This window comes from Miscanthus floridulus, chromosome 10 (genome assembly GCF_019320115.1).
Source record: "Miscanthus floridulus cultivar M001 chromosome 10, ASM1932011v1, whole genome shotgun sequence".
In the NCBI taxonomy this organism is placed as follows: Eukaryota; Viridiplantae; Streptophyta; class Magnoliopsida; order Poales; family Poaceae; genus Miscanthus; species Miscanthus floridulus.
The window spans coordinates 8,854,795-8,881,049 of record NC_089589.1 but is presented as its reverse complement, the minus strand read 5'-3'; the positions used below and the strand labels follow the sequence as shown (position 1 = coordinate 8,881,049).

At 44.8% G+C, this 26,255-nt stretch overlaps 2 protein-coding genes and 3 pseudogenes across 2 annotated transcripts; 2 read left to right on the top strand and 3 right to left on the bottom strand.

Annotated features, from left to right (window-relative positions):
• The first annotated feature begins 803 nt into the window (after positions 1-803).
• LOC136487612 (L-type lectin-domain containing receptor kinase SIT2-like) lies at positions 804-2,801 on the top strand. The gene has a single exon (XM_066484729.1). It carries the CDS (start codon positions 849-851, stop codon positions 2,799-2,801), a length of 1,953 nt encoding a protein of 650 aa, XP_066340826.1. The 5' UTR covers positions 804-848.
• Positions 2,802-4,025: 1,224 nt separating this feature from the next.
• Positions 4,026-5,600, bottom strand: LOC136487613 (SWR1 complex subunit 6-like; annotated as a pseudogene).
• A 989-nt stretch (positions 5,601-6,589) lies between these two features.
• Positions 6,590-9,971, bottom strand: LOC136487611 (L-type lectin-domain containing receptor kinase SIT2-like; annotated as a pseudogene).
• A 3,026-nt stretch (positions 9,972-12,997) lies between these two features.
• On the top strand, positions 12,998-14,977 carry LOC136487957 (L-type lectin-domain containing receptor kinase SIT2-like; annotated as a pseudogene).
• Positions 14,978-16,089: 1,112 nt separating this feature from the next.
• On the bottom strand, positions 16,090-18,639 carry LOC136487610 (SWR1 complex subunit 6-like). The gene is made up of 4 exons (XM_066484728.1): positions 18,357-18,639; positions 17,261-17,363; positions 16,607-16,710; positions 16,090-16,512 (listed from the first exon to the last, which is right to left on the bottom strand). Exons 1-4 carry the CDS (start codon positions 18,465-18,467, stop codon positions 16,309-16,311), a joined length of 522 nt encoding a protein of 173 aa, XP_066340825.1. The 5' UTR covers positions 18,468-18,639; the 3' UTR covers positions 16,090-16,308.
• Between the last annotated feature and the right edge of the window lie 7,616 nt (positions 18,640-26,255).

The window sequence follows — 26,255 nt, the reverse complement described above, 5'->3', positions numbered from 1 at the left end:
CACATTTGCATTTTGATGATGTTAAAGAGAACTACACAATGATAAAGTTTATTTGATAACTAGGATATCTCAAAAACCAGATGATAAAGTTTTGGAAACAGGATGGTTTCGTTTTCGTAGCTTGCTCGAGATCGGAGATCTGCCAGAGAGAAAGGTACTGGGCTTACTAATGGCTAGTTTGCTTGTACAAGGCGCGTGTGTTTTGACTAGGTGTGGAAACATCGGGCATTCTTGGTTCAAAACTTGTTAACTTCTCACATTTGACTTGCCGAATCTTTGGTAACTTTTTTTGCCTAACTTTTGGCTGCCAAATCTTAGATATGACAAATTTTGGTCGCGAACCAAGCAGACCCACCATTTCTGTCAGCTTGTACACTCGAACAGTCTAATCGGTACAACACATAGACAAATAACAGAACACACAAGAAAAATAATCTGTGTCACTGGAGGGACCCTTATTCGCACCAGTGTGTTTTTAGTAATTTCCTCGTGCCTCTGCTGGTACACGCTAGTCTACAAACATCCCTATCAACAGGAAACTAGTCAAACTACTACAGTGCACTATTACTCTAGCCTTGAACAAATCAAAGTCAAAACAAGGCAGCCGTTTGACTTTGGGTCGCCATCTCTGCATTTGGGACTAAATATTTGGCCTTACGATCATGCAGATGTTCATGGTTCAGCCCTTTATATTTTGCTGCTCCATCCACCTTGTCTCAAGCGGTAGATAGATGATGCATCCAACTACTTATCTTCTGCTTGTGTTGTTCTCTGCTATCTCTGCCACTAGCGCCGATGGTGAGACTGATGGGTTTATCTACAATGGCTTCTCCGGTGCCGACCTATCCATGGATAATGAAGCTTCTGTCACCGACGGCCTCTTGAGACTAACCAACTGGTACAATTCAGCTACAGGCCATGCTTTCCACACTTTCCCTCTCGATTTCTCAAATCCTGTCATTTCAAATACCTCCTCTGTGCCATCCTTCTCTACAACTTTTGTATTCGCCATAGTTGGCAATTACGATTTCTACGATACCAGCGAACTCATTAGTAGCGATGGTCTAGCCTTTGTCCTATCTTCCACCAAAGAGTTGTTTGGAGCCTCAGAAACCCCTGGTTACCTGGGGCTTGTCAATTCTTCCACCAATGGTAACTGGTCGAATCATCTCCTCGCTATCGAGCTCGATACCGTAGAGAACTTTGAGTTCGGAGACATAGACGACAACCACATCGGGGTCGATGTGAACAGCCTGATTTCCAATGCATCCAAGACTGCAGGTTACTACACCTCTGATGGGGAGTTTCATAATCTGAGCCTCAGCAGTGGGGAACCGATGCAGGTGTGGGTGGACTATGACAGCAAGCGCACCATACTGAATGTCACAATAGCTCCTTACTACTTGTCATCTGCCAAACCTCACAGGCCACTGCTCTCAGTTAGATATGATCTTTCCTCCGTGCTGACAAACAATGCAGCATATGCCGGGTTTTCCTCCGCGACTGGTGCGTTTGCCAGCAGGCATTACATTCTGGGTTCGAGCTTCCAGCTCAACGGAGAAGCTGCAGAACTCGACTACTCTGCCTTGTCTTTCAAGACTATTCAAGATGAACTTGCGCAGCTAGTTCCCCCTCCATCCTTCACCAACTCTGAAGACTACAAGGCAATACTATATGCAGTTCTTTTACCAACTGCTCTTGGAATCGCCATGGTTCTTTCTGCTATCACTGTGAAGGTCCTTATGAAAAGGATGTCAAAATCCAAGGAAGCTAAAATGGAGTGGGAAAGGGAGTATGGGCCTCCATCCTTCACCTACAAAGATCTATTGGCTGCCACGAGTGGATTCAAGGACAAGATGCTCCTTGGTAGAGGAGGCTTTGGGAGTGTATTCAAAGGAGCACTTCCCCATTCCAAGCAGACTATTGCTGTTAAGCTTGTGTCACCAGAGTCAAAGCAAGGGATGAAAGAATTCATAGCAGAGATCGCCATCCTCGGCCATCTCCGCCACCGCAATCTTGTTCAGCTACTTGGGTATTGTCGGCACAAGAAACAACTCCTTTTGGTGTATGACTATATGCCCAATGGAAGCCTCAACTGCTACTTGCATACTCAACATCAGAACACCACCAATCTATTCTGGGCTCAAAGGTTCCACATCATCAAAGGTATTGCATCTGGTCTCTTCTACCTCCACGAGGATTGGGAGCAGGTCATCATCCACCGGGACATCAAGACCAGCAATGTCCTTCTTGACAGTGAGATGAATGCAAGGTTAGGTGATTTCGGCCTCGCAAGGTCCCATGATCATGGAGCTGATGCTCACACCACACGTGTGGCAGGTACATGGGGCTACATTGCCCCTGAACTGGCTAGGCTTGGTAAGGCAACCAAAGCAACTGACATGTTTGCCTTTGGTGTGCTGATGATGGAGGTTGCCTGTGGAAGACGACCAATCTGGATGAACACAGACAATGGGGAGCCCCTTGCACTGGGCGACTGGGTGCTTGCCGCATGGCAAGGTGGTTCCATTACCGACGCTGTTGATCCAAGACTAGATGATTATGTGGAGGAGGAGATAGAGTTGGTCCTGAAGCTTGGCTTGCTCTGTTCACACCCCTCACCAAATGCGAGGCCTTGCATGCGCTTGGTCATGCAGTACCTGCAAAAGGATGCACATCTCCCATCAGATTTGGATCCCAATAGTTTGCTGAACATTGGTTTGGTTCAAGATGAAATGCACGATCAGCATGCCATGTCATGTCCAACAACTGTTATAACCGATCTTTCAAAAGGCAGGTGACACTGCTGTGCCAGTGGGTGATAATCATCTACCATGTGCTTTTGCTTAGTGTTGGTACTACACAACTGCTTATGTGATGTACTACTCTTTGGTGGAGTTTCAGTGAATTTATGGAGCATGTACTACTTATGTTTCATTTGAGATTATTCAGCTAGCATTGAGGACATCAATATACTAAATGTAATATTAATGGTACTAATTAGCTGCGTGTAGCACAAGAAGGTACAGACAATTGTAAACGTGTATGTTTACCTTTCAGATGTTGTAAAATTTTGGTTGAATTTCTGATGACTACTCAGGTCATCTAAGAACCTCCATTTGTTAGCAGTCTAGTTGTCTATATTTGATTTAGCAAATTACTTTTTATGCTATTATGATGTGCCCATATTTGAAGCAGGCTCAAAAAGAAATATATATTAGGAAAATTTTCAATATTATATTATTCGGATCATAACATGTGCTATAATATCAGCCACTCTGCTAGATGGGTCCAAATATTAGCATAGCATTTGCAGTAATATGTCTTTGGCATTTGTTTACTTACGCTAATTAACTGGGGTATTTACATACCAATTCCAATCTACTACCAGAATACACTTGTGCACATTTGATTCATGAAGAAACAATGTCAAATTAGTATTCAGATATAACGAAACAAAGAGCACCTTTCAGCTATACTGCATAACTGCAGCTGCTCGCATACCATTTCTGGAAAAAAAAAAATGTCAGCTTACAAGAGATCTACTGGCACCTGTAACTACAGTGCACTGTTGAGAAAATGGTTTTCTACTACTTACCTGTTACCTTACCTACCCACTCCTACAGAACATAGACAGCAAGAATATCCTTGTAACAAAAGGCGCTTTATTGGCACAGTAAGGTAAGTTTCGCTGGAGGCATAAAAAATCCGAGAAATGATTTCCAAGGGTGGAACAAAGGCGGTGGCGATTATAAATATTATGAGTTCAGGACAACAATAACAAATTATGGCAAATCAGGCTAAGCTAAGCATAAACGCAGCTTCATACTCACATAACATTTCTGAAAATAAAGTGGCTGGCCTACAACCTGCAATTTCAACTGCTGCACATAGCAAACAAAACCAGTTTCCTACCACTTAACTACCCCATCATACAGAGTATAAAACATACACAGCAAGCATATCCCACTGATAGAGTATAAAACATACACAGCAAGCATATCCTACTGATCAAAGCACAGATGAAGAATCACTAGGGAGTGGACATACATCAAATTTAGCTTGTATATCCAGTTGGTCAAGCCACAAATTTCAGGCAGCGTGTATCATTGTGTATGACTTGACAACGGCAAGAACAGAACCTTGTTCCACACCTCACACACGTGTAGTTTGCAGAACTACCACAGACTGAACGGTAGTGCCGTCGAGATGAAGTGCTTGGTGGACCTACAGCAGCCCTCAAATATGTTGGGACACGAGGAGGAAGGGATTCCAGATTTGCCTCTCATAGTTCCAGAGTGAAAATGTATTTATTTAACCTACTTACAAAACAAACATGACAAGAAACAAACTTATAGCACAAGGTTACTTACTTCTTGTAAGACATCCATGAATGATCTTGCCGCCTTTTTCTCCAAAGCTTTCCCTTGCCTTGTCTTGCGTTTCATAATCTTTGACTGCTTCTTTTGCATAAGGACTGTAGAAATGAAATTCAAACACAAAAGATGGCTTGCGTCATCGAACTTTAATTAGTTCAGTGGGTAGAGCATTTGAGTTGAATGTGCATCCACAAATCCACAACCCAAAAGGCCTATATAAGTATAGAACACAAATGCAACATTTAAAGAAACTGTGAACACAGGAATCTTTACAGTTGACAAGTTGCAGCCTTGTATAATGTGGAGTTCAAATATATCTATAAATAAATTACTGACTTTAGGGGCATTCCAGATGCTAACAACACAAGGTTGACAAGCCGTAGGCTGTAGCATGTGGACCTCAAAGGTGTCCAAACGACTGGCTTTAGGAGCAATTCCAGATGCTAATAACAGTCACCTTAGAAATATTTTATGGGGTTGTTCATGCCAGATGTGTTGAAGCAAAAGTATGTTTCAAATATTTCCTTTGAAGGATAGTTTTAATTCTTATTCATCGATGCAAGGATAAGAAACACAGAATGCTGTTTTTTTTCCCTCTGCAAAATTGGTACTAGAAGTGATATCAGAATATGTCATACACAAGAAATCTGTGTTTCAGTACTTGTCGCTTGCAAAGAGTAATATTTTGTCATCGAGCTTGTACATACTGTATCTAACTTATCCTTTTTTACATCATGGCATTACTATTACTACGAAGCTAAATGAGAAAGGAACTGACCAGGGTCTTCCTCATCCGTGGATCCGTACTCATCATCATTAAGATCTACCATCTCAACACCGGCATTGTCGCTCTCAAGAGCTTCAAGGCGAGCTAAAGCAGCCTGGCATTACAGATATGGGGGTATTCATAAGTGGGCAGCAAAACATAAATGCGTGTGGCCATGCGGCGCGTGCGGGCGCTGGTCCGGCGGAACGGCCCGACGTTCTCCTCCTCCCCATCCATCTGCGGTGACCAAATAGAGGCCGGCAGCGGCGGACGGCCCTTGCGCTGGATGAGGACACAGGCGCCGTATGAAGCGGGCGGCGTCGGCGCCGGCGATCGAGAGGGTGGAGAGAGACTCAGAGACCTCGGATGGCTACTTCGTGGGCTTAGCCTCCCTCCTTCCAACCGGACGTGAACGGGCCGATATTGGAAAAGTTTGCATTACCAATTATCGCCAATGTGGGTGTAAAAAGCGTTAATGGCAATGATATTTCCTGGTGCACTGCTAATGTTGCAACTGCAAACTTACGTGTTCAGAGATGCCATCTGATGTTTGGCATGTTGCAATTATCAGATGAAGCAAATCACTACTGCAAAGTTGGAAACTGGCGACTAGGTGACGACGCATCCAAATTTCGAACAAATTTTTTTTTTGAAAGATCCGGCATTAGCCGGCTTTGATTAATAAGAGGGAATATCAATCAACAGTTTACATGCGCGAGAAGCGCTTCCCACAGCAGCCTAGTCTGCGTAGGGATGGATTACAGAACTTACTACTACTCGCTTTCTAGATAAGGGTTTGAGGAACGATCCTCCTGCTACCGACCAGCAGTATGCCGTGTCCTTTATTTCTGTAAACACAGCTTGCGCAGGTCTCTGAAGATTACCGCATTCCGTTGATTCCATAAGCACCGCAGAGTCAGAATCGTAACTGTGTGCCCCCTTTTGTCTCCTTTCATTGCTGCTTGGGCAAACCAGTCTTCAGTGGTGCTTTCCTCCTACCACCGCGACGGTCTCAGTGTTTCACGTAAGCTCCAAGAGGCCACCAGGTCCCAGACCAGTCAGGAATAGGGACATTAAAAAAAACAGGTGTTGGGCCGTCTCCAAATTCCTCTCACACAATGCACAAAAGTAGTTGTTTTTCCAACCACGTCGCTGCAGATGAGCCGTCGTCCATAGCTTGTCCTGAACTAGTAGCCATACAAAGAACTTGCATTTGGGTAGGCCAAGGGTGTTTGTTTGTATCACATAGGCTGATTTGGTGGAGTATTCGCCAAAGCTTTCCAGAGTCCAAACTATGTGGTCTTCCCTTGTGTCATTGAAGTCCAGGTGTAGTGCGTCAATGGCCCTCCAGAGTTTGAAGAACTCGTTCAGTAGGTCATGATTCAGGTTGTATGCAATGTCTCTGATCCAACTCCCATTTATAATAGCATGACGCACAGAGCGATTCTTCCTCCTGCTATGCTTGTATAGCAGCGGGCAGATTGTGGACGGTGTCTGTCCATTGATCCAGCTGCTGCACCAAAATGATGTCTTGTGGCCATTCCGCACTATGACGACTGTAGCTGCGTTGAATAACGCCAAATCTGTCAAGTCGATCGGCACAGCTGATCCATTCCATGGTCGTTCTGGGTTCCACCATTTATGCCAAAGCCATCAGAGGCGTAGAGCTCTGCTGAACTTTTCCAACTCAATAATTCCCAGCCCGCCAAATTCTATCAGTTTGGCCACAGATGTCCACGCCACTTTACACTTTCCTCAAATTTCAAACATTACAATGCAGCTTCAGGAAACAACATTACACAGAGCATAATTAGGCTCTGTTTGGATCCCTATAGATAGTAGTTAGCTGCCCTAGAAATAGGATTTTAACAGCTGCCTCTACAAATCGATTTCTAGAGACAACTATAAATCACAGCTGCCTCTACATGTCGTTTACTAAAAATCATCCAAAAAATCATAAATCGGGTCAAAAAAAAAAAAAAAAACAGGGGAGGTCCATCAGGCAGACGCACCGCGTGTTTGCCAGCACTAAACTGAGTGTACTCACCAATCTACTACACTTAGTATAACCTTTGGAGTTAGAAGGGCACATGATCTTGAAGGATATAAATTTATGAACAAATTAAAACTCTGCCACACAGCACATCAATCACATATGTGTAGTAAGACGCCGAAAGCAACGTAAATCGATCAACATTATTGCATTAAAGAAAGCCAACATGGGTACAAGTGTATATATATATATATATATATATGGTTTATGGCCAAGCTAAGTAGCACAACAATATTCATCACCTCCCTTTAGAAAGATCAGTAATAGTAGTGGCCGGACATGACATTGGACGCTCCACGCTCATCATCCTGAGTTCCTGACTCACACCAATTCTCAGCAAATTATCAGGTTGCAGGTCTGCCGGTAGTGGTGCATCCCTTTGTAGATACTGCATGACGCGGCGCATGCAAGGCCTGGCATTTGGTGAAGGGTGTGAACAGAGTAAACCAAGCTTCAACACTAGCTTTATCTCCTCCTCCACATAATCATCCAGTCTTGTGTCGACAGCATCGATAATGGAACCACCTCGCCACGCAGCAAGCACCCAATCTGATAGGGCAACAGGCTCACCATGAGCACCGTCCACCCAGATTGGCCGCCTTCCACAGGCAACCTCCATTATCAACACGCCGAATGCAAACACATCGGTTGCTTTGGTTGCCTTGCCGAGCCTGGCAAGCTCCGGAGCAATGTAACCCCATGTGCCTGCCACACGTGTGGTGTGTGCGTCAGCTCCATGATCATGGGACCTTGCTAGACCAAAATCCCCTAGCCTCGCATTCATCTCACCGTCAAGCAGGACATTGCTTGTCTTGATGTCCCGGTGGATGACGACTTGCTCCCAGTCCTCATGGAGGTAGAAAACACCAGACGCAATGCCTTTGATGATGCAGAACCTTTGAACCCAGCATATAGTGGTGGTGCTATGATCTTGAGTATGCAAGTAGCTGTCAAGGCTTCCATTGGGCATATAGTCATACACCAGAAGGAGCTGTTGCTTGTGCCTGCAGTAGCCAATCAACTGAACAAGATTACGGTGCCGGAGGTGGCCAAGGATGAGGATCTCGGCCATGAATTCCTTCATCCCTTGCTTCGACTCTGGTGACACTCGCTTAATAGCAACCGTCTGCTTGGAATGGTGCAGCACCCCTCTAAAGACACTCCCAAATCCTCCTCTGCCAAGGAGCATCTTGTCGCTGAATCCACTAGTGGCAGCCAATAGATCTTTGTAGGTGAAGGATGGAGGCCCATACTCCCTCTCCCACTCTATGTCAGTTGTTCTAGATTTTGACAGCCTGATCATCATACAGACCCTCTCAATAGTAGCAGAAACAAACATGGCGACAACAACAACAACAACAAAAAGAACCACACATACTAACATTATTATTGTCTTGTAGTTGTGTTGGCGAGCGTGAAGTTGTTGTATAGACTTCAAAGGTAGGTCGGAGTAGTTGAGGGCTGCAGCTTCACCGTTCAGCTTGAAGCTCCAAGCCTCCAACCCAGAATGCAATGCATGGTGGGAACTGGGCCAGCTGCTGATGAAAACCCGACATATGCCCTTGTGTTTGGCAACACGGAGGAAAGATCATATGGAATCGAGAGCAATGGCCTATTAGGTTTGGTAGATGACAAGGGAGCTATTGTGACATTTAGTATGGCGTGCTTGTTGTCATAGTCTACCCACACCTGCATCGGTTCCCCACTGCTGAGGCTCAAATTATGAAACTCCCCATCAGGAGTGTAGTAACCTGCACCCTTGGATGCATTGGAAATCAGGCTGTTCATATCGATCCCGATGTGGTTGCTGCCTATGTCTCCGAACTCAAGATTTTTTATGGTATCGAGCTCGATAGCAAGGAAATGATTTGACTCGTTGCCCATGGTTTCAGAATTGGGGAGTCCCAGGTACTGGCTCTCTGAGCTGCTAAACAACTGATTGGTGGACGATAGGACAAAGGCCAGACCATCGCTGCTGACAGAATCGTACTCGCTAATTATGGCGAATACAAACGTTGTGGAGAAGGATGGCACGGAGGAGGAGGAGGTATTTGATGAGATGACAGGATTATTTTTGAAATCGAGAGGGGAAGTGTGGAAAGCATGACCTTTACTATCCGCGCCATCGGATAGCCTCAAGAGGCCGTCGATAACTGAAGCTTAATTATCCATGGATAGGTCCGCATCCGCACCGGAGAAGCTATTGTAAATGAATTCATCAGCATCACCTTCGGCGGCACTAATCGCAGCAGCAGAGAGCAGCACAAGTAGTAGGAGTAGGAGGCGAGGACGCAGCTGGTGCAGATAAGAAGAGCAAGCTGGACGATGCAACATCTATCTGTCTCTAGACAAGATGAACGAAGATGGAGTTCCAATAATACAACTAGCAAGGCTCGCTCGCTGGTGGCTCAATGGGCCGGGGTGAACAGACGCATGATTGTATATTTTACTAAGGCTAATCATTTAGTCCATCCTACAGTCCAGCGGAGGGAGACCTCCACGGCCACCCAAGTCAAGCTTTTTGTCTAAACGCGTGAAAATGAGTTTCGTTGATTTTTTATTTCTTGAAAAAGGATGGTGCAGTAGTTTCCACTTGATTTTTTTTGGTAGTCGACAGAAAAGAATGGTCTTCTATAGTCACGACATGAGAATATATATGGACCAAACATACAGTTCGATACGTATCAAACCATTGAAGATTAGTCTGCTACAGTCCACGCTACAGATTGATACTTTACTACTACCTTCCATACGCCTACATGTACTGATGCAGACATCCAAAGATATATGGGGTAGTATATCCACTAGTTGAAAACGTAGCTTTAGTCCCGGTTTCAGATGATCCGTCATTAAAGGCAGATGGTCCGGGACTAAAGGTATAACCCTTTAATCCTGGTTTGAAGGTCCTCCGAGGCTATAAAAATAATTCCTCCCAACGTGTAGCTTTCCAATCCACCTACATAGTACATGTGACTATGGATGGAATGCTTTCTTTTTGAACTAACATGTGTCGAAAGACTTTTAGTCCAAATTGATGTTACCAACGGGGACTAAAGGGTCAAGGTCTTTAGTCCAGATTAGTAACACCAACCTAGACTAATATATACCCTTTAGTCTGGGTTGCCATCAAACTTGGACCCGGAAGTAATTAGTTCCCGGCCCAACTCTAACCGGGACTAATGTGCTGAACCACAGGTCTCTTCTGTATTGATGATCATACACACTTTTAGTGATTTGTCATATATTTGTTACAGAATTTATTACCTAAAATATTTGTCACCGAATTTATTTACATAATGTATTTGTTACGGAATATATTATAACAATATATATAAATAAGTTAATATAATTTTACAGAGATTGCTATTGAGCGAGTGTTGTATTGAAAACGGTCATTAAGAGTCAAACTTCATAATTTACAACCAACGATTAGCCCCATATAATACGAATACATAAATTTTAAGCAATGGATTCACATTTGAAAATACATTATTATAGTATAATAGACATTAAATTAGAGTCAAAGCATAGTGTCAGAAAGCCAGTTAGGGAGCCACCTCATGTCAAGAAACCAAGAGAAAAACATTACATATGGTTGGAAAAGTAGGGTTTAAGGGGATAAAAATGCGCATAAAAGGTAGAGAAGGAACAGGTAATATTTTCAGATGAAATGTTGATGCATTAATCAGCTATGACCCTTTATATTTATAGGATGAAAGGTCTTTTCATGCTGAAGTCCAAATACATTACAAATTAGGCTTAAATCCGATTCAAATCTGATTGTCAAAAAAAAAAATGCTCGATTATTTATAAAACTGGCGTGGAGCTTCGAAAGGCCATAACTCCAAAACAAGATGACCCGGTTTTAGGAAATCGGATGATCTTGTTTTCATAGCTTGGGTAGCCTCTGTCGTTTCATGATGGTGCTCCTCATATTAAAGAACTACCATTTGTTAGCAATCTAGTTTCGTGTATTTGATGTATAAAATTAATTTTTTACTGCTACCATACCAAGGTAACACTACTGGAGGCGCATGCTTTGCCGAGGGCCTCTAGCCCTCGGCAAAGGCCTAGAAACCCTCGGCAAAGGCTTTGCCGAGGGCTGCCCTCGGCAAAGACCCCTCGGGGAATTTTTAGACGGCGAAGAGGTCTTTGCCGAGGGCCCTTTATCGGGCACTCGGCAAAGCCTTTGCCGAGGGCCAGGACGGCCCTCGGCAAAGAAAAGAAGCCGTCAGGCGCCAGCGCCGTTGGCGGTTTCTTTGCCGAGGGCCGACCCTCGGCAAATAAATTTTTTTATTTTTTTTAAAAAAACCTTTGCCGAGGGCCTCCTCCCTGGCCCTCGGCAAAGAAATTTTCAGGATTTTTTAAAAATTCTTTGCCGAGGGCCGGCCCTCGGCAAAGTCGGCAAATAATTTTTTTTTTAAAACCTTTGCCGAGGGCCTCCTCCCTGGCCCTCGGCAAAGAAATTTTCAGGATTTTTTAAAAATGGCCTCCCCCCTGGCCCTCGGCAAAGCTTGACGGGAAATGGCCGCCGTGACCCAACGGGCCTAATTTACCGAGGGCATCTTTGCCGAGGGCCGCGGCCCTCGGCAAAGATTTGATTTGCCGTGGGCCTGTCTTTGCCGAGGGCCATACCCTCGGCAAAGGCCTCTTTGCCGAGGGCCGTTCTTTGCCGAGGGTTCCTGTGGCTGGCCCTCGGCAAAGAGTGTCTTTGCCGAGTGCCCGAAATTTGGCCCTCGGCAAATCCTCAGGCCCTCGGCAAAGCACGCGTTTCCAGTAGTGTAATCTCATTTTTTACATAGTAAGAGAGCATCTCTGCCAAATCCCCTCTAGCGTTCCCTTAAAATCTAGTATAGGGGATTGACAAAACTGAATTAAATTTTGAGGAAACAAGAGGGGTGTGATCCCCTACTGAAAAAATTATTAAAAGTAAACTAACAGAGGGAGTACAACACTTTAATTAAGAGACAAAAAAGGTCAAGAAGCATGAGTGTGTAATTAATTTGTCTTGTTTGGATGTTATCGGATTCACTTCGATCCGCATGTGTTGGGGTGGAATTTAGTTCATGTTCCACTCCAATCCACCCCAACACATGTGGATCAATGTAACCGACTACATCCAAACAAGGTCTTAGTGGGGACAAGGAACTAGTACCAGATGTTTGTGCACCTCTCCTGCAATCCACCGGTGAGAAGAAAAGAACTGGGGTGAATGTCCGCTCTAGCGTAGCTCCGTAGCGCATGGGTAATCACGTGATGTGGATTCTGGTGTGAGGTCTCCGTTGCTCCGGCCTTGGGCAGTCGTTCTGGGCTCAGCCCATTACGCATTGCGTGTTGTTCTGGTATGCTCTCGCGAGTATATAACGCGAGGCATCAGGTTGAAGAGGGTGTCGGACATGACTGAAATAATCTGGAATTGAACCTGTCTTCATCCCCAAATCGCCTCTGCCTTGTCCTCTTTCTCCCCTGATTTCCTCAAATCCCTTTCTCCTACTTCAGATTCCCGAAATTACTTTCCGTGTTGGTGAAAATGATCGTGTGGACGCTGGACACCATGAGAATGATTGTGTAATTGCACTGAAAACACCGGAGACACCATATATGTACTAGCAAAGTTTGGTAACCGTAGAATTTTGCTTGCTAGGCGGCGGAGAACTGGTTTGGTGGAGCCGAGAAACTTTATATCCTATTCAATAGATAGATGTTGGTCGATCGATAGATATTGCAGATCGATCGAGAAGCTAGGCTTTGCTTCGTCGTCTACCTCAATGTGCAGCATCGTCCTTGCTTTCGGCACCTGCAGTGCCTCCTAATCCTCATGCTGCTCCTAATGTCTTCCTCTCGGACTACTGCCGCTGCAGTTGATCACCATAACTTCATCTACGATGGCTTCTCTGGTGACAACCATGGATGGCCAAGCTTCAGTCGTTGATGGCCTCTTGAGGCTAACCAGCGGGCTTCGCAATCCTAAAGGTCACGGTTTCTACCCCTACCCTCTCAATTTCACAGGTGTCCCAAATGGCTCCTCCCTGTCATCCTTCTCCACAACATTTATTTTCTCCATCATGGGGCCTTCCACTGACCTGAGTAGCCCGGGTCTTGCAATTGTGCTTTGTTCCTCCACGAATCTGTCTAGCGCCTATCCTGACCAGTTTCTTGGCCTTCTCAATCCCTCGAATAATGGTAACGCAACGAATCATCTCCTTGCTATCGAGCTTGATACCGTAATCAACATGGAGTTCAGAGACATCGACTCCAACCACATAGAGATTGACGTAAACAGCCTGATTTCAGTTGCCTCCCATACCGCAGGTTACTATGACAGTGATGGTGTGTTTCGTAACTTGAGCCTCGTCAGTAGGGAACCGATGCAGGTGTGGGTGGACTATGATGGCAGGCAAACCATGCTAAATGTCACTATGGCGCCTTGCTGCCCGTCGTCCAAACCCAGCAAGCCACTGCTATCAGTAGTATACGATCAGTTTTGCCAACCAAGCTAGTCTTTGCCGGATTCTCTTCCGCGAATGATTTGTTAATTCGCAGCAAGCATTACGTTCTGGGTTGGAGCTTCAAACTCAACGGAGAAGCTGCAGCACTCAATTACTCCCTCCTGTCTTTGAATACTACTACCCCACAACTCCCGGCGAAGATTTACCCACGCCCGCTCAGCAACAAGACAATATTATGTGCAATTCTTTTACCAGTCCTTGGAATTGTCATAGTTGTTTCTGCTGCTCTCCTGATGGTTCGTCCATATGAAGAGGAGGTCAAAATCTAGAACAGCTCAACTTGAGTGGGAGAGGGAGTATGGGCCTCCATCCTTCACCTACAGAGATCTATTGGCTACCACTGGTGGATTCAAGGACAAGATGCTTTTGGGTAAAGGAGGCTTTGGGAGTGTCTTCAGAGGGGTGCTTCACCATTCCAAGCAGACGGTTGCTATCAAGCAGGTGTCACCAGAGTCGAAACAAGGGATGAAGGAATTCATGGCTGAGATCCTCATCCTTGGCCACCTCCAGCACAGCAATCTTGTCCAGTTGATTGGCTACTGCAGGCACAAGCAACAGCTCCTTCTTGTGTACGACTATATGCCCAATGGAAGCCTTGAATGCTACTTGCATACTCAAGATCATAGCAGCACCTATCTGTGTTGGTCTCAAAGGTTCCACATCATCAAAGGTATTGCATCTGGTCTCTTCTACCTCCACGAGGACTGGGAACAGGTTGTCATCCACCGGGATATTAAGACTAGCAACGTCCTTCTTGACAGTCAGATGAATGCAAGGTTGGGTGATTTTGGCCTCGCAAGGTCGCATGATCATGGAGCTGACGCTCACACCACACGTGTGGCAGGTACATGGGGTTACATTGCCCCTGAGCTGGCCCGACTTGGCAAGGCCACCAAAGCAACTGATGTATTTGCCCTTGGTGTGCTGATGATGGAGGTCACTTGTCGAAAACAACCAATCTGGGTGAACACAAACAATGGAGAGCCTCTTGCTTTAGCAGACTGGGTGCTTACTGCATGGCAAGGTGGTTCCATAACTGACGCCGTTGATCCAAGACTAGATGATTATGTGGAGGAGGAGATCGAGCTAGTCCTGAAGGTTGGCTTGCTCTGCCTCACCAAATGCAAGGTCTTGCATGCGCCTCATCATGCAGTACCTGCAAAGGGATGCACCTCTCCCATTAGACTTGGAACCCAACAGTTTGCTGAACATTGGTTTGGTTGAAGATGAAATGCACGATCAGCATGTCATGTCATGTCATGTCCAGTGACTGTTATATTCCAAAGGGAGGTGACATTGCTGTGCCACTTGGTGATAATCATCCACAATATGCTCTTGCTTAGTGTTGGTATTGCACTACTATTCACATGATGGGCTGTTTTGTGGCAGAGTTTCTATTAATTTGTAACATGCACCAGATCCCATGATGTCATTGACTTACTGTGAACATGTTTCATTTGATATTATTCGGAGCATTCAGGATATCAATACTCAATATAATATTAATGATACTATAAGCTAAGCGCAACACAAGAAGGTACAGATCAAATATTCTAAATGTGTGTGTTCGCCCTTTCAGGATGTTGTAAAATTTTGGTTGAATTTCATGCTTTATTATGATTACTCAGGACATCTATGAACTTCCATTTATTAGCACTCTAGTTGTCTACATTTGATTTAGCAAATTATGATGATATTAAGATGTTCTCATATTTGAAGCAGCAAGGAGCAAAGCTCAAAAAGAAATTTATAGTAGGAAAATTTTCAATATTATATTATTCAGATCATACCAGCTTTATCGTATCATTGATAGTGACGGGTGTGGCCAAACACTAGGAATATCAATTCCTAGTTTGACAACCCGTGTGCTATTCATATCTGCCCCTCTGCTAGATGGGTCCAAGCATTAGCATAGCATTTGTTTACCTTACACTAATTAATTGGTTATTTACATACCAACTCACATCTACTACCAGAGTATGCTCACATTTGATTCACCAAGAAACAATGTAAAATTACTACGGATATACTGAAACAAAGAGCTACTTTCAGCTCTACTGCATAACTGCAGCTACTTGCATACCATTTCTAAAGAAAAATTGGTTGGTATACAAGAGATATACCTTGCAACTGCAGTGCACTGCTGGAGAAAATGGTTTTCTATCACTTACCTTACCTACCCACTCCTACAGAGTACAAAACATACACAGCTAGCAAAGGCGCTTTATTGGCACAGTGAGACGTTTCACCGGAGCATAAAAAAATCTGAGAAATGATTTCCATGGGTGGAACAAAGGAGGTGGCGGTTAAAATATTATGAGATCAGGACAACAAATAGCAAAATATGGAAAATCAGGCTAAACCAAGCATAAACACAGCTACTCACATAATATTTCTGTTTTCTGACGAAAAAGTGGCTGGCCTACAACCTAGAAATTTCAACTGCTAAACATAGCTAATGAAACCAGTTTCCTACCACTTACCTACCCCACCATACAGAGTACAAAACATACATAGCAAGTATATCCTACTGATCAAACCACGGATGAACAATCATAAGGGTGTGCACATACATGAAATGTAGCTTGTATATCTAGTTGGTCAAGCCACAAATTTCAGGCAGCGTGTATCATTGTGTATGACTTGACAGCGGCAAGAACAGAACCGTGTTCCACACCTCACGCATGTATAGTTTGCAGAACTACCACAGACTGAGCAGTAGTGCCGTCGAGATGAAGTGCTTGGTGGACCCACAGCAGCCCTCAAATATGTTGGGACATGAGGAGGTAGGGATTCCAGATTTGCCTGTCACAGTTCCAGAGTGAAAATCTTTTAAGTACCCTCCTTAGAAAATAAATAAACATGACGAGAAAGAAACTTATAGAACAAGGTTACTTACTTCTTGTAAGACATCCATGAATGACCTTGCTGTCCTCTTTTCCAAAGATTTGCCTTGCCTTGTCTTGCGTTTCATAATCCTGGACTGCTTCTTCTGCATGAGAACTGTAGAAACAAAATCAGGAAAACAAAAGATGACTACATCAAAACTTCTATTATCCATGTGTAGAGCATTTGAATTGAATGCATGTCCACTGATCTATATAATGTACATAAATGCAGCATTTCTAGAAACACTAAACCCATGAACCTTTGCAGATGAGAAGCTAGAGCACATAAAGCTAAAAGATATCTAAATAGCTGACTTCAGGGGCATTCCATATACTACAAGCACAGTCACCTTACAAATAATTTATGGTGTCCGTACCAGATTTGTTAGAAATGAACAAATATTTTAAATATAGTCTTTCAAGGACATTTTAATCTTATTTCTAGATTCCTTTGCAAGGAAAAAAAGAAGAAGAATGTTGTTTATTCTGCAAAATTGATACTACAAGCAACAAAAAGAAATATCATACATAACCATCCTGTGTTTGAGTATTTGCCATTTGCAAAGATTGATTTGTTCAATAGTAAATTCTCAGCGAGTCTCTGCATACTGTATCAACATTATCCTTTTGGCATTGGTATGAAGACAAATGAGAAAGAAACTGACCTGGGTCTTCCTCATCTGTGGATCCATACTCATCATCATTAAGATCTACCACCTCAACCCCAGCATTATCACTCTCAAGAGCTTCAAGGCGAGCTAATGCAGCCTGCATGGAATTACAGAAATGGATATGCTCACAACAGGGAAACAAAACATAAAGGGTATTATTTCAGGCACAGTGACAGATCAGTAACCTTGAGTTCTTCATAACTTATGAGTCAGAGATGAACTACAGAATGACAGGATGAGAATGTCAGGGAAAGAGGATCTGGAATGCTTAGCACTTGAGACAGTATGTTAGTAGAGTCCACAGTTACTGAGCTATGGGCACATATTCTGTTTTGATTAGAAACCAGAGCGTTTGTTTAAAATTACAAAATGTGCAAGTTTGGATCAGAAAAAACAAGGCAAGACTCCAACCTAGACAGTGGATTTTCCAAAATAACAGAGGAAGACACACAGTGCAAAAGTTAATATAAAACTCTAATAATAAGCAGTATAAATTCAAGATAGAACTCTTTGGCTAAAGAGTCTTCTAGAGCATGTATTACCAAAACTTCTTGTCTATAAGGCCGATCCTTTGCTCTAAAAAAAAAGTGAAACTATAATAAGGCCAATCCCTTAAAATGGGTTCTGTAATATATCCCCTAAACATAAATTGGAGCATTTTCATTTTCAACTTCAACTTCAACGCTGTCATATACCTGGTCCAGAGGCCCTCTAAACCATACTGGGTTAGCACTTAGCAGACTAGAGGCGATGGTGATACAAAAACCAAGCAAGGCTGCTGCCGACGATCTGAAGATTATCAATCATCAAACAACAAAAGCGTAAATCCCGCCCCTTCCTAGCTCGCGTCCTTGATCTTCTTCCTCCTCCAGATTCTCATGAACTCCTTATTCGTCTCCCTTCTAGAACCTACTGGAACCCTTCTCTACCCCTGCTATTGCTGAAAAATCACTCTTCCTCTCAATTGTATTATGAAAAATCGCATCACCGTATCTGTATATCGGAAGGAAGGGGGAAGACGCAGGAGCAGTCAGTCTACTCCTAGGATGGTGAAGCGGTTAATGTAAGTGAGAATGCATCCCATCGTTACCTGGGCGCGGTTGTCAGAGCTGGCGAGCGCTGATGCCATGCGCGTGGCCATCCGGCGCGTGCGGGCGCTCGTCCGGCGGAACGGCCCGATGTTCTCCTCATCCCCGTCCATCTCCGGCCGCCAACAGCCGCAGGCAGCGACGGGCGGGCCTTGCGATTGGTGAGCCGACAAGCGTGGAGCGGTTGAGGCGCAGGCGCGTGGGATTGAGCGGGCGCCGGCGACGGTGACTGGTGGGCGAGTGCGTGACGGCGGCGGCGGCGGGCGGCGCGTGATGATTGCTACTGGGCTGCTACTCCGGCGTCGGCCCTTCTTTCTTACCTTCCCATGGGCTTTTAGATGTTTCCGCTCCTGGGCCAGGCCATCTCGTAGTTTCAGTCCACACGCAAGACCAGAACCTTTCTCTCTCTCAAAGACAAAAACAGTCAGTATGCATGTGTACAATGTAATGTATGCATTCAGCATGTTGAGAAGATGAACATGAATCCATGCCATGCATGGCCGGCTTGCACTACATCCGCCTCGGCCTCTACGATTGATACGGCCATCTCCACTCATCAACCACAACCAGGCATGATTGGCCTATCCTAGAGCAGCAGCAGCGGCAGTAGCAATTCACATTCACCCAATTCTTCTCTTCGGAGGGGAGATGAACCATCTTAGAGTTCTACTAGGAATCTCCCCCCTGTCCATTAACGAAGGACAATTACAGTAGTTTGCAGCAGCCAGGTTAAAATGTGTGTGTAATTAATTTCTTGGGAACAATGTATGTATTATTACTAGATGTTTGTGCACCTCTTGTGCAATCTATCGTTGAGAAGAAAAGAATTGGGGTAGGACTGTAATATTCCACCAAAGGTTAAAATGGAAACTCTGTCGGGATGTACTCTCCACTCAGAAAAACAAATTCAAACGGGAAATAGTGAAGGACGACCTCTGTCTGCTTGCGGAAGAGAAGCAGAATCGAGTTTCCATTCCGTCTTATCTTACGGTTACTAATCAGAGGCTCCAGCCCAGACATCACGTTAACTCTCACCAGACGCGTTAAAAAAAAAGATAAATTTTAGAAATTCTCACAATAATAAAAAATATATAGCCTTTAATTTAATAGACTATAATCACTATCTCCGATAATAGCATTAGATCTATTGTAATTTATTAAAAAATTACCCACCTCTGCCATTATGAAAAATACATAAAGTAACCCCCTAATTTTGCATCTAAATTACCCACCTCTGTCATTACAGAAAATAATTCAAAATAGGCCCCTGAATTTGTATATAAGTTACCCACACTTGTCATTATGAAAAATAAATCAAAATAACCACCTAAATTTGTATCCAAATTACCCACTTTGCCATTACGAAACATAATTCATAATAACCCCCTCATATTGCTTGTAAATTACCCACCTCTCTCAAATCTATATGTAAATACTAATATATGTTATTACAAAAAAATAATATCCCTAAAGTACAAGACAAATATTTATAAATTACAAACTTTTATAACCGTGAAATTAAATAACCATAGTGTTATGTTTGACCATGTATACCAAGTAAACACGTATACATTAGGATAAATATTTATTTTAATAGCTTATAATCATGAAAAATGTTTAGTTAACAAACCACATATATAGCAATAACATAACACTCACAATTCACACTAAATTATATTAATAATCCATAATAATCAATTTCATAAGTTGTTATTTTAAATAACTTTATATTTTTTAATTAATACTACACTATATATGATATATAAAACAATATTACACATATAATTCAATAATATATCAATTCAACAAGTTCGGTGCTAGGGTCCATTCTGGATTTTCAACTTAATTAACATGTGAAAAACAATACTACTAGAACCTAAACTCTTTTTAGTAAGAAATAATTTTTAATAAAAAAAATAAAAAAAACACTAGAGTTTCTACTTAACATGTAGTAAAAATTGTATATCTTGATTAAAAGTCGAAAGATAACTATAATTGGTGAAGTCATAGAATGGATGCAACAAAGTTTATATATCCTAAGATTATTAGTTTTCAACTAAATACATATCACGCTAACAAAAGATAAATACTAGAAAGGCTAACCGGAGGTTCTTAACGGAGCCTCCACGTTAATCCAAGACTCATGTTAATCCTCACGAGACACAATAGGAAAACAAAAGATAGGTCCTAGAAATTCTCACAAAAATCTAAAATATTTGATAATAATAACTATTGGATCTATTCTATTTTCTAAATAATTACACACCTCTGCTATTGCGTAAAAAATATATAATTCATGACTCTATATATTTAAACTACCCAATATGCCATTAACAAAAGTGATCTAAAGTAGACTTAAATCTGCATCTAACTACCTATGTACTCTTATTACAATAGATAATTTATGTAACCCAATTTTCATCTCATTATTAAAAAAATAAATATCCTCTCAAATCTACATCTATAAGATAATCAATATCTTCTATTAAAAATTGTTTAAAGAAGCATAGAGTATGTATATGTTTATACACTATCCACTTCTCAATATTAATATATTAAGATTTGGTTCATGTAAGCATACATGTTGTGTCAGCATGCATGAACGATAAATGTATGTGTCGGGTTCATAAACCTGGGGTCCCTAATGGGCTTGCTTCCCAGCAAAAAGCTCGGCCCAGCAGACAACGTTGCGAACGACGCGCAACTCCTGGACCGGCCCAGATACCTAACGACAGGCCAGAAGAGTGATCCAGTCTCCGACCGAAAGGCCTCCGACTCCGATCGGCTTCTCCGACTGGAAGGCCTGGCCGGGGAGGGGCGACGCTCGCTTCCGACTTTGACCCGCTTCTCCGATCGGAAGGCCTAGCCAGGGAGGGGCGACGCTCGCTTCTGACTCCAATCCGCTTCTCCGACCGGAAGGCCTGGCCAAGGAGGGGACAACGCTCGCTTCTGACTCCGACCCGCATCTCCGACCGGGAATACACCGAACCTCTGCCTGTGGCTCTTCTTCGACCGGCATAGTCGGAGCCGACTGGGAATGACCGAACGGGGATGCCCGCTCGGTGAGGACCCAAGAAGTCAGGCGGAGCAGATAAGGTAAGGCGCATAAGTCAACCGCAATACCGAGGACAGTACTGTTAGGCCATATCAGAATGGTACTTTGCAACCTTCCAGACATGTCAGGACATGAATAGTGTTGTGGGCACCAACATTTGTCCTATAGTATGGTAGGCACCGATATTTGCCATACCAGAAGAACATGATGGAGCCAAACACATGCATTTGGGCGTCAACAGTGTTGTGGGCGCCGACAAACCATCTTGTACCCAACAGCGTGGGCAACAAGACTAGGTAGCACACACACACTCTCTTTCTCTTGCTTGTAAGGTCGTCCCCTTCATCTATAAAAGGGGATGCACCCTCTCCCAATGATTAGGGATAAAAAAGAAAACAAACGGACGACAGACGGATCATTTCGACTCACTCTCTACTAGCTTTAGACATTCTAAAGCTACTTAGAGCATACGTTTTAATACTTAGCACACGTAGAAGCTTCCGTCACTCTCGGCCCTTCGGTCCAAAGTCCGATCGGACCTCTAACGCCCCCCATCTTACTCCCACCCGTTTGTAACCCCACAGCAAACTTCGAGCACCTAGGCTCAGGAATAAAGTCTCCGACCAACTCAAACTGGACGTAGGGCATGTTGCCTGAACCAGTATAAACCCTGTGTCATTGAGTGCTAGGCCACATCCGGTCACAACGTACGGCAAAACGACAAATATTTACTTGTTGGTCACTTTTCTCACCGACAGTTGGCGCCGTCCATGGGGAGAATGCCGTACGTTCACGCTTTTGGTCATCGGATGGACCACCTTTCCACCATCTTTAGCATGGCGGGCTGAAGCGATACGACTCGCTTCGGCTCGCTAGAGTTTCTCATGCTTCTACCTATTGGGATGTGGGTTCCTCCTGTCTTTGAGACGTCTCAGACCTTCCTCTTCAAAAGCCTAGACTTTGTCGCCGACTAGCTCGGCATGTTTCACCTTCGCGAGGAGGCACTTGTCTCGGCGCCCGTCAGAGGAAAAGCGCCCTCTGTCGGCTTTGGGCCACCCGACGACCTCAACGACGAGACGCTTGTGCTTCGCTCTGAGCCCATGCTGGGCTCAAACCCCACTGTGAGTAACGTACATATTGTTCTTTACTCGCTATTTGCTATTTTTGGCCAACTCTCTGGAGGGACCCTGTTGTCCTCGCCGCAACCGCCATGTGACCGGCTCCCCTATGGCCTCACGTCCCCCACGGACACGGACGCACGAGGGCTCCAAAAGATGCTAACTCCACCCCCTCTCACGTCTGAATTCATAGGGGTGGCGGGCTATGCTCCCGCCTCTTTCTATGACCTCATGGATGATGAGGTCAAAAGCGATGGCTCCAGCATCGGCGACGTCGTGGCACCTAGCCACCCTCTATCCCGGGAGTGCGCTATGGTGAACACTCTGGGACAGCCACCGGTGGTAGTGGAGTCTCTACAGACTCACACCCCTCTGGACCCTCATGCAGAGGCCCTCGCACGTGCGTAGGAGCACAGCAAGGAGCTACGACAAAGTCGGTAGAGCCAGCCGCCACCTACGCCGATGCGCTCGGCGCAGCACGCTGCGCCCCGCGTGTGAAACTCGGCGAGCAGCGCATGGGGTCACGCTCGCCAGGTCCAGCGCAATATCATGGATAGGGGGAATGATCCCCCATAGTTCTCTTGGGTTGGCCAGAACATTGCCGCTGCAGCGATGCTTCTGTCTGGCCTTTAGAGCCTGTTGACCCCAGGAGCAAGCGGTTCACTAGAACCTCCGGGCATAGGTGGAAACCGCCACCGTTCAATAGGCGGAGAGCTCCGCATCGTGACACTAACTTGTGGCCTCTCTCCCCATCGGAGGAATGGGAGCGCACTAGTCGAACCGCTCCATCCGCTCACCACTACAGTCATCGAGCGCGGAATAGGAGGCCACAGCTGCACCACAGCCGAACCTGACACTCACTCCACACTGACCACCTATGCACGAACACCTTGGGCCGAACCAAGACGCTCGCAGCGCCATCAACAATCGGTGTCAAGCGCGGCGTGATGATGACGTCTATCATATGGCGATGAGAGCAGGCAGCATGAGCCCCGGCCAGACCATCGAGGGGAGCGGGGAAATGCACCCTAGGCATGGTCGTCGACCAGATGACTAGAGTCCTAGCCCGGATGGCCCAGGACCATGGGCCTTTAGCCGTCGTATCTAGAGAGTGTCGTTCCCACAACACTTTCGATCGCCTACCAATGTCGTCAAGTATACTAGGGAGATGAATCACAGTATATGGCTTAAAGACTTTTGGCTCGCCTGCCAAGGCAGAGGAGTGGATGATGACCACTTCATCATTCAATACCTCCCCATCTGCGTGGGGGAACATGTTCGAGCATTGAAAGGATCAAGATGCCCAAGAGGGGGGGTGAATTGGGCTAATTCTAAATTTTATTGCAATAATCAAATCCTACGGATAGCCCAATTAACTCCTTGTGCCTAGAAAAGTGTTTATATCAAACTAATGCACAACAACCTCTCAACCTAAGTTCCAAACTTACTCTAGCAAGCAATTCTTATGGAAGTAAAAACAAGTATTGAATTGCTCAAAGTAAATGCTCAAAGTAAGTGCTCAAAGTAAATAGAGAGAGAAAGGAACGCGGCGATGTTTTGCCAAGGTATCGGAGAGTCGCCACTCCCCACTAGTCCTCGTTGGAGCACCTGCGCAAGGGTGTAGCTCCCCCTTGATCCGTGCAAGGATCAAGTGCTCTCTACGGGTTGATTCTTCGACACTCCATCACGGCGAATCACCCAAAGCCGCTCACAACTTGAGTTGGGTCACCCACAAGCTCTGCCGGGTGAACACCAAACTCCCAATCACCACCAAGCCGTCTAGGTGATGGCGATCACCAAGAGTAACAAGCACGAACTCTCACTTGACCACGTGAAGCCTAATGAGAAGATGGATGCACACTTTGCTACTCTTGATTTGCTAGTGAGGCTACTCTCTTGGATTCTCAAATCACAAACACCTCACTAGGACCTTGCTCTTCTTGACACTCACAAACGTGTTTCTCAGCTGTTGGAATGAGCAAAAGATACTCCACTCATGAGTGGAACTTCTATTTATAAGCCAGCCTGAAAAACGAACCGTTATGAGCTTCTGCGGGATGACCGGACGCTCCGGTCGTGATGACCAGACGCTCCGGTCAGTTCAACCCGCGAACCAGTTTTCAAGTGATGACTGGACGCTGTCAGGGTCCGATCAGTACCGACCGGACGCGTCCGGTCCCTCTTGGATGCTTACTGTAAACGACCAGACGCTGGATACTCAGGGTCCGGTCACACTGACCGGACGTGTCTGGTCACTCTTTCCTAAGTCTGGACCCTTACTGGAGTCGACCGGACGCTGGTCCTCAGCGTCCGGTCACATGACCTCCCAGCGTTCGGTCACACCAGACTTGATCTTCACGGTCAAATGAACTGACCGGACCCTGCGGCCAGCGTCCGGTCGCACCGGAGCCAGCGTCCGGTCAGTATTTGACCCTCCATTCACTTCCAACTTCCGAACATATGTGAATGAAGTTTGCTCCAAAGGATCTTAGGCATTCATAGGAGCTACCTAGAGCTAGTTTTAACAAGTGTGCACCACACCTAACTCACTAGACTCAACTAGGTCAAGCTACCCGTTCATACCCCCCTTCATAGTACGGCCAAAGGAAAAACAAAGTCCTAAACTACTCTAAGTGTCTCTCCAACTTCAATCGACACTTAGAACTAGTTATCCTTAACCTTGTCGTCCATCCTTTGAAAACCGAAACAATTTCCATCGTAGGGGCATGACAACCTCGATTGCCCAATCGATCTCCATTACCATGACCTAACTTAATTGCCTCTGCAAAACACACGTTAGTCATAGTAATCTTGTATTGACATTAATCACCGAAATCCAACTAGGGGCCTAGATGCTTTCAATCTCCCCCTTTTTGGTGATTGATGACAATACCGCCTCGAGTATGTTATGGAGTGAGGTTTTTGACGGGCTTAGTTCATATAAGCTTTTGTTAATAAGAACAAAAGAGTTAGTCAAGCTTATATGACCCAAGCCAAAACAATGTACTCAAAGGATATGAATTGAGCATGAGTACCAATAACAAAGCTCATTTGCTTCGAAGTGTAAACGCGGAAGCAAAAGCAAATGAGCATTCCACAAGTGATATGACATATAGATAAAGCAAAGTAGAAATCACACATGTCAAATATCACAATCACATAGATAGCACTATCACATATATATAATAGTATGCATGAAAGTAAACACATGAATGCATAAGTAATAGTGTATCACACCAATAAGACTCCAAATGTATATAATAAGCTAATACTAGATAACTAGCTCCCCCTAAGTCTACATACTCAAACCCTCTCCCCCTTTGGCGTCAAACACCAAAACCTAGGGGTCGGACGGCGGGGCTGCAGCAGACGAGTCGGGCGCTGAAGTACGTGGAGCAAGGTGGAACTGGGCGCCATCATCATCTGACCCTGAGCTCTGAACTGACTGACCCTCTAAAGCAGGAAGTGTCACTGAAGTGGTCTGGATCTGAGCTGGTGCTGCCTATGAAGCTGCAAGTATGTCTGTCGTAGGATCTGACGAGGCGATAGATGAGGGGAGCCTCTGAGTAGTCATGATAGCTGGAGCTGCTATAGACGGACCGGCAGTATGCATGTGAGGCGGAGTAGGCATGCCGGTCAACTCACTGAATGATGCTCCAAGACTCTTGGAGACTGACGACTCAGGTACGAATAGTGAGGACGTCTGCTCTGGTGAGAAACCCGTGTGA

Bases quoted from the DNA above. Each gene is read 5' to 3' on its own strand.
- LOC136487612 (XM_066484729.1), top strand. From the start codon at position 849: ATGGATAATGAAGCTTCTGTCACCGACGGCCTCTTGAGACTAACCAAC.
- LOC136487610 (XM_066484728.1), bottom strand. From the start codon at position 18,467: ATGGACGGGGATGAGGAGAACATCGGGCCGTTCCGCCGGACGAGCGCC. The intron at 17,364-18,356 runs GTAACGATGGGA...AATTCCATGCAG, and splicing joins GCTCTGACAACCGCGCCCAG to GCTGCATTAGCTCGCCTTGA. The intron at 16,513-16,606 runs GTAAGTAACCTT...GAACTGTGACAG, and splicing joins TCATGGATGTCTTACAAGAA to GCAAATCTGGAATCCCTACC.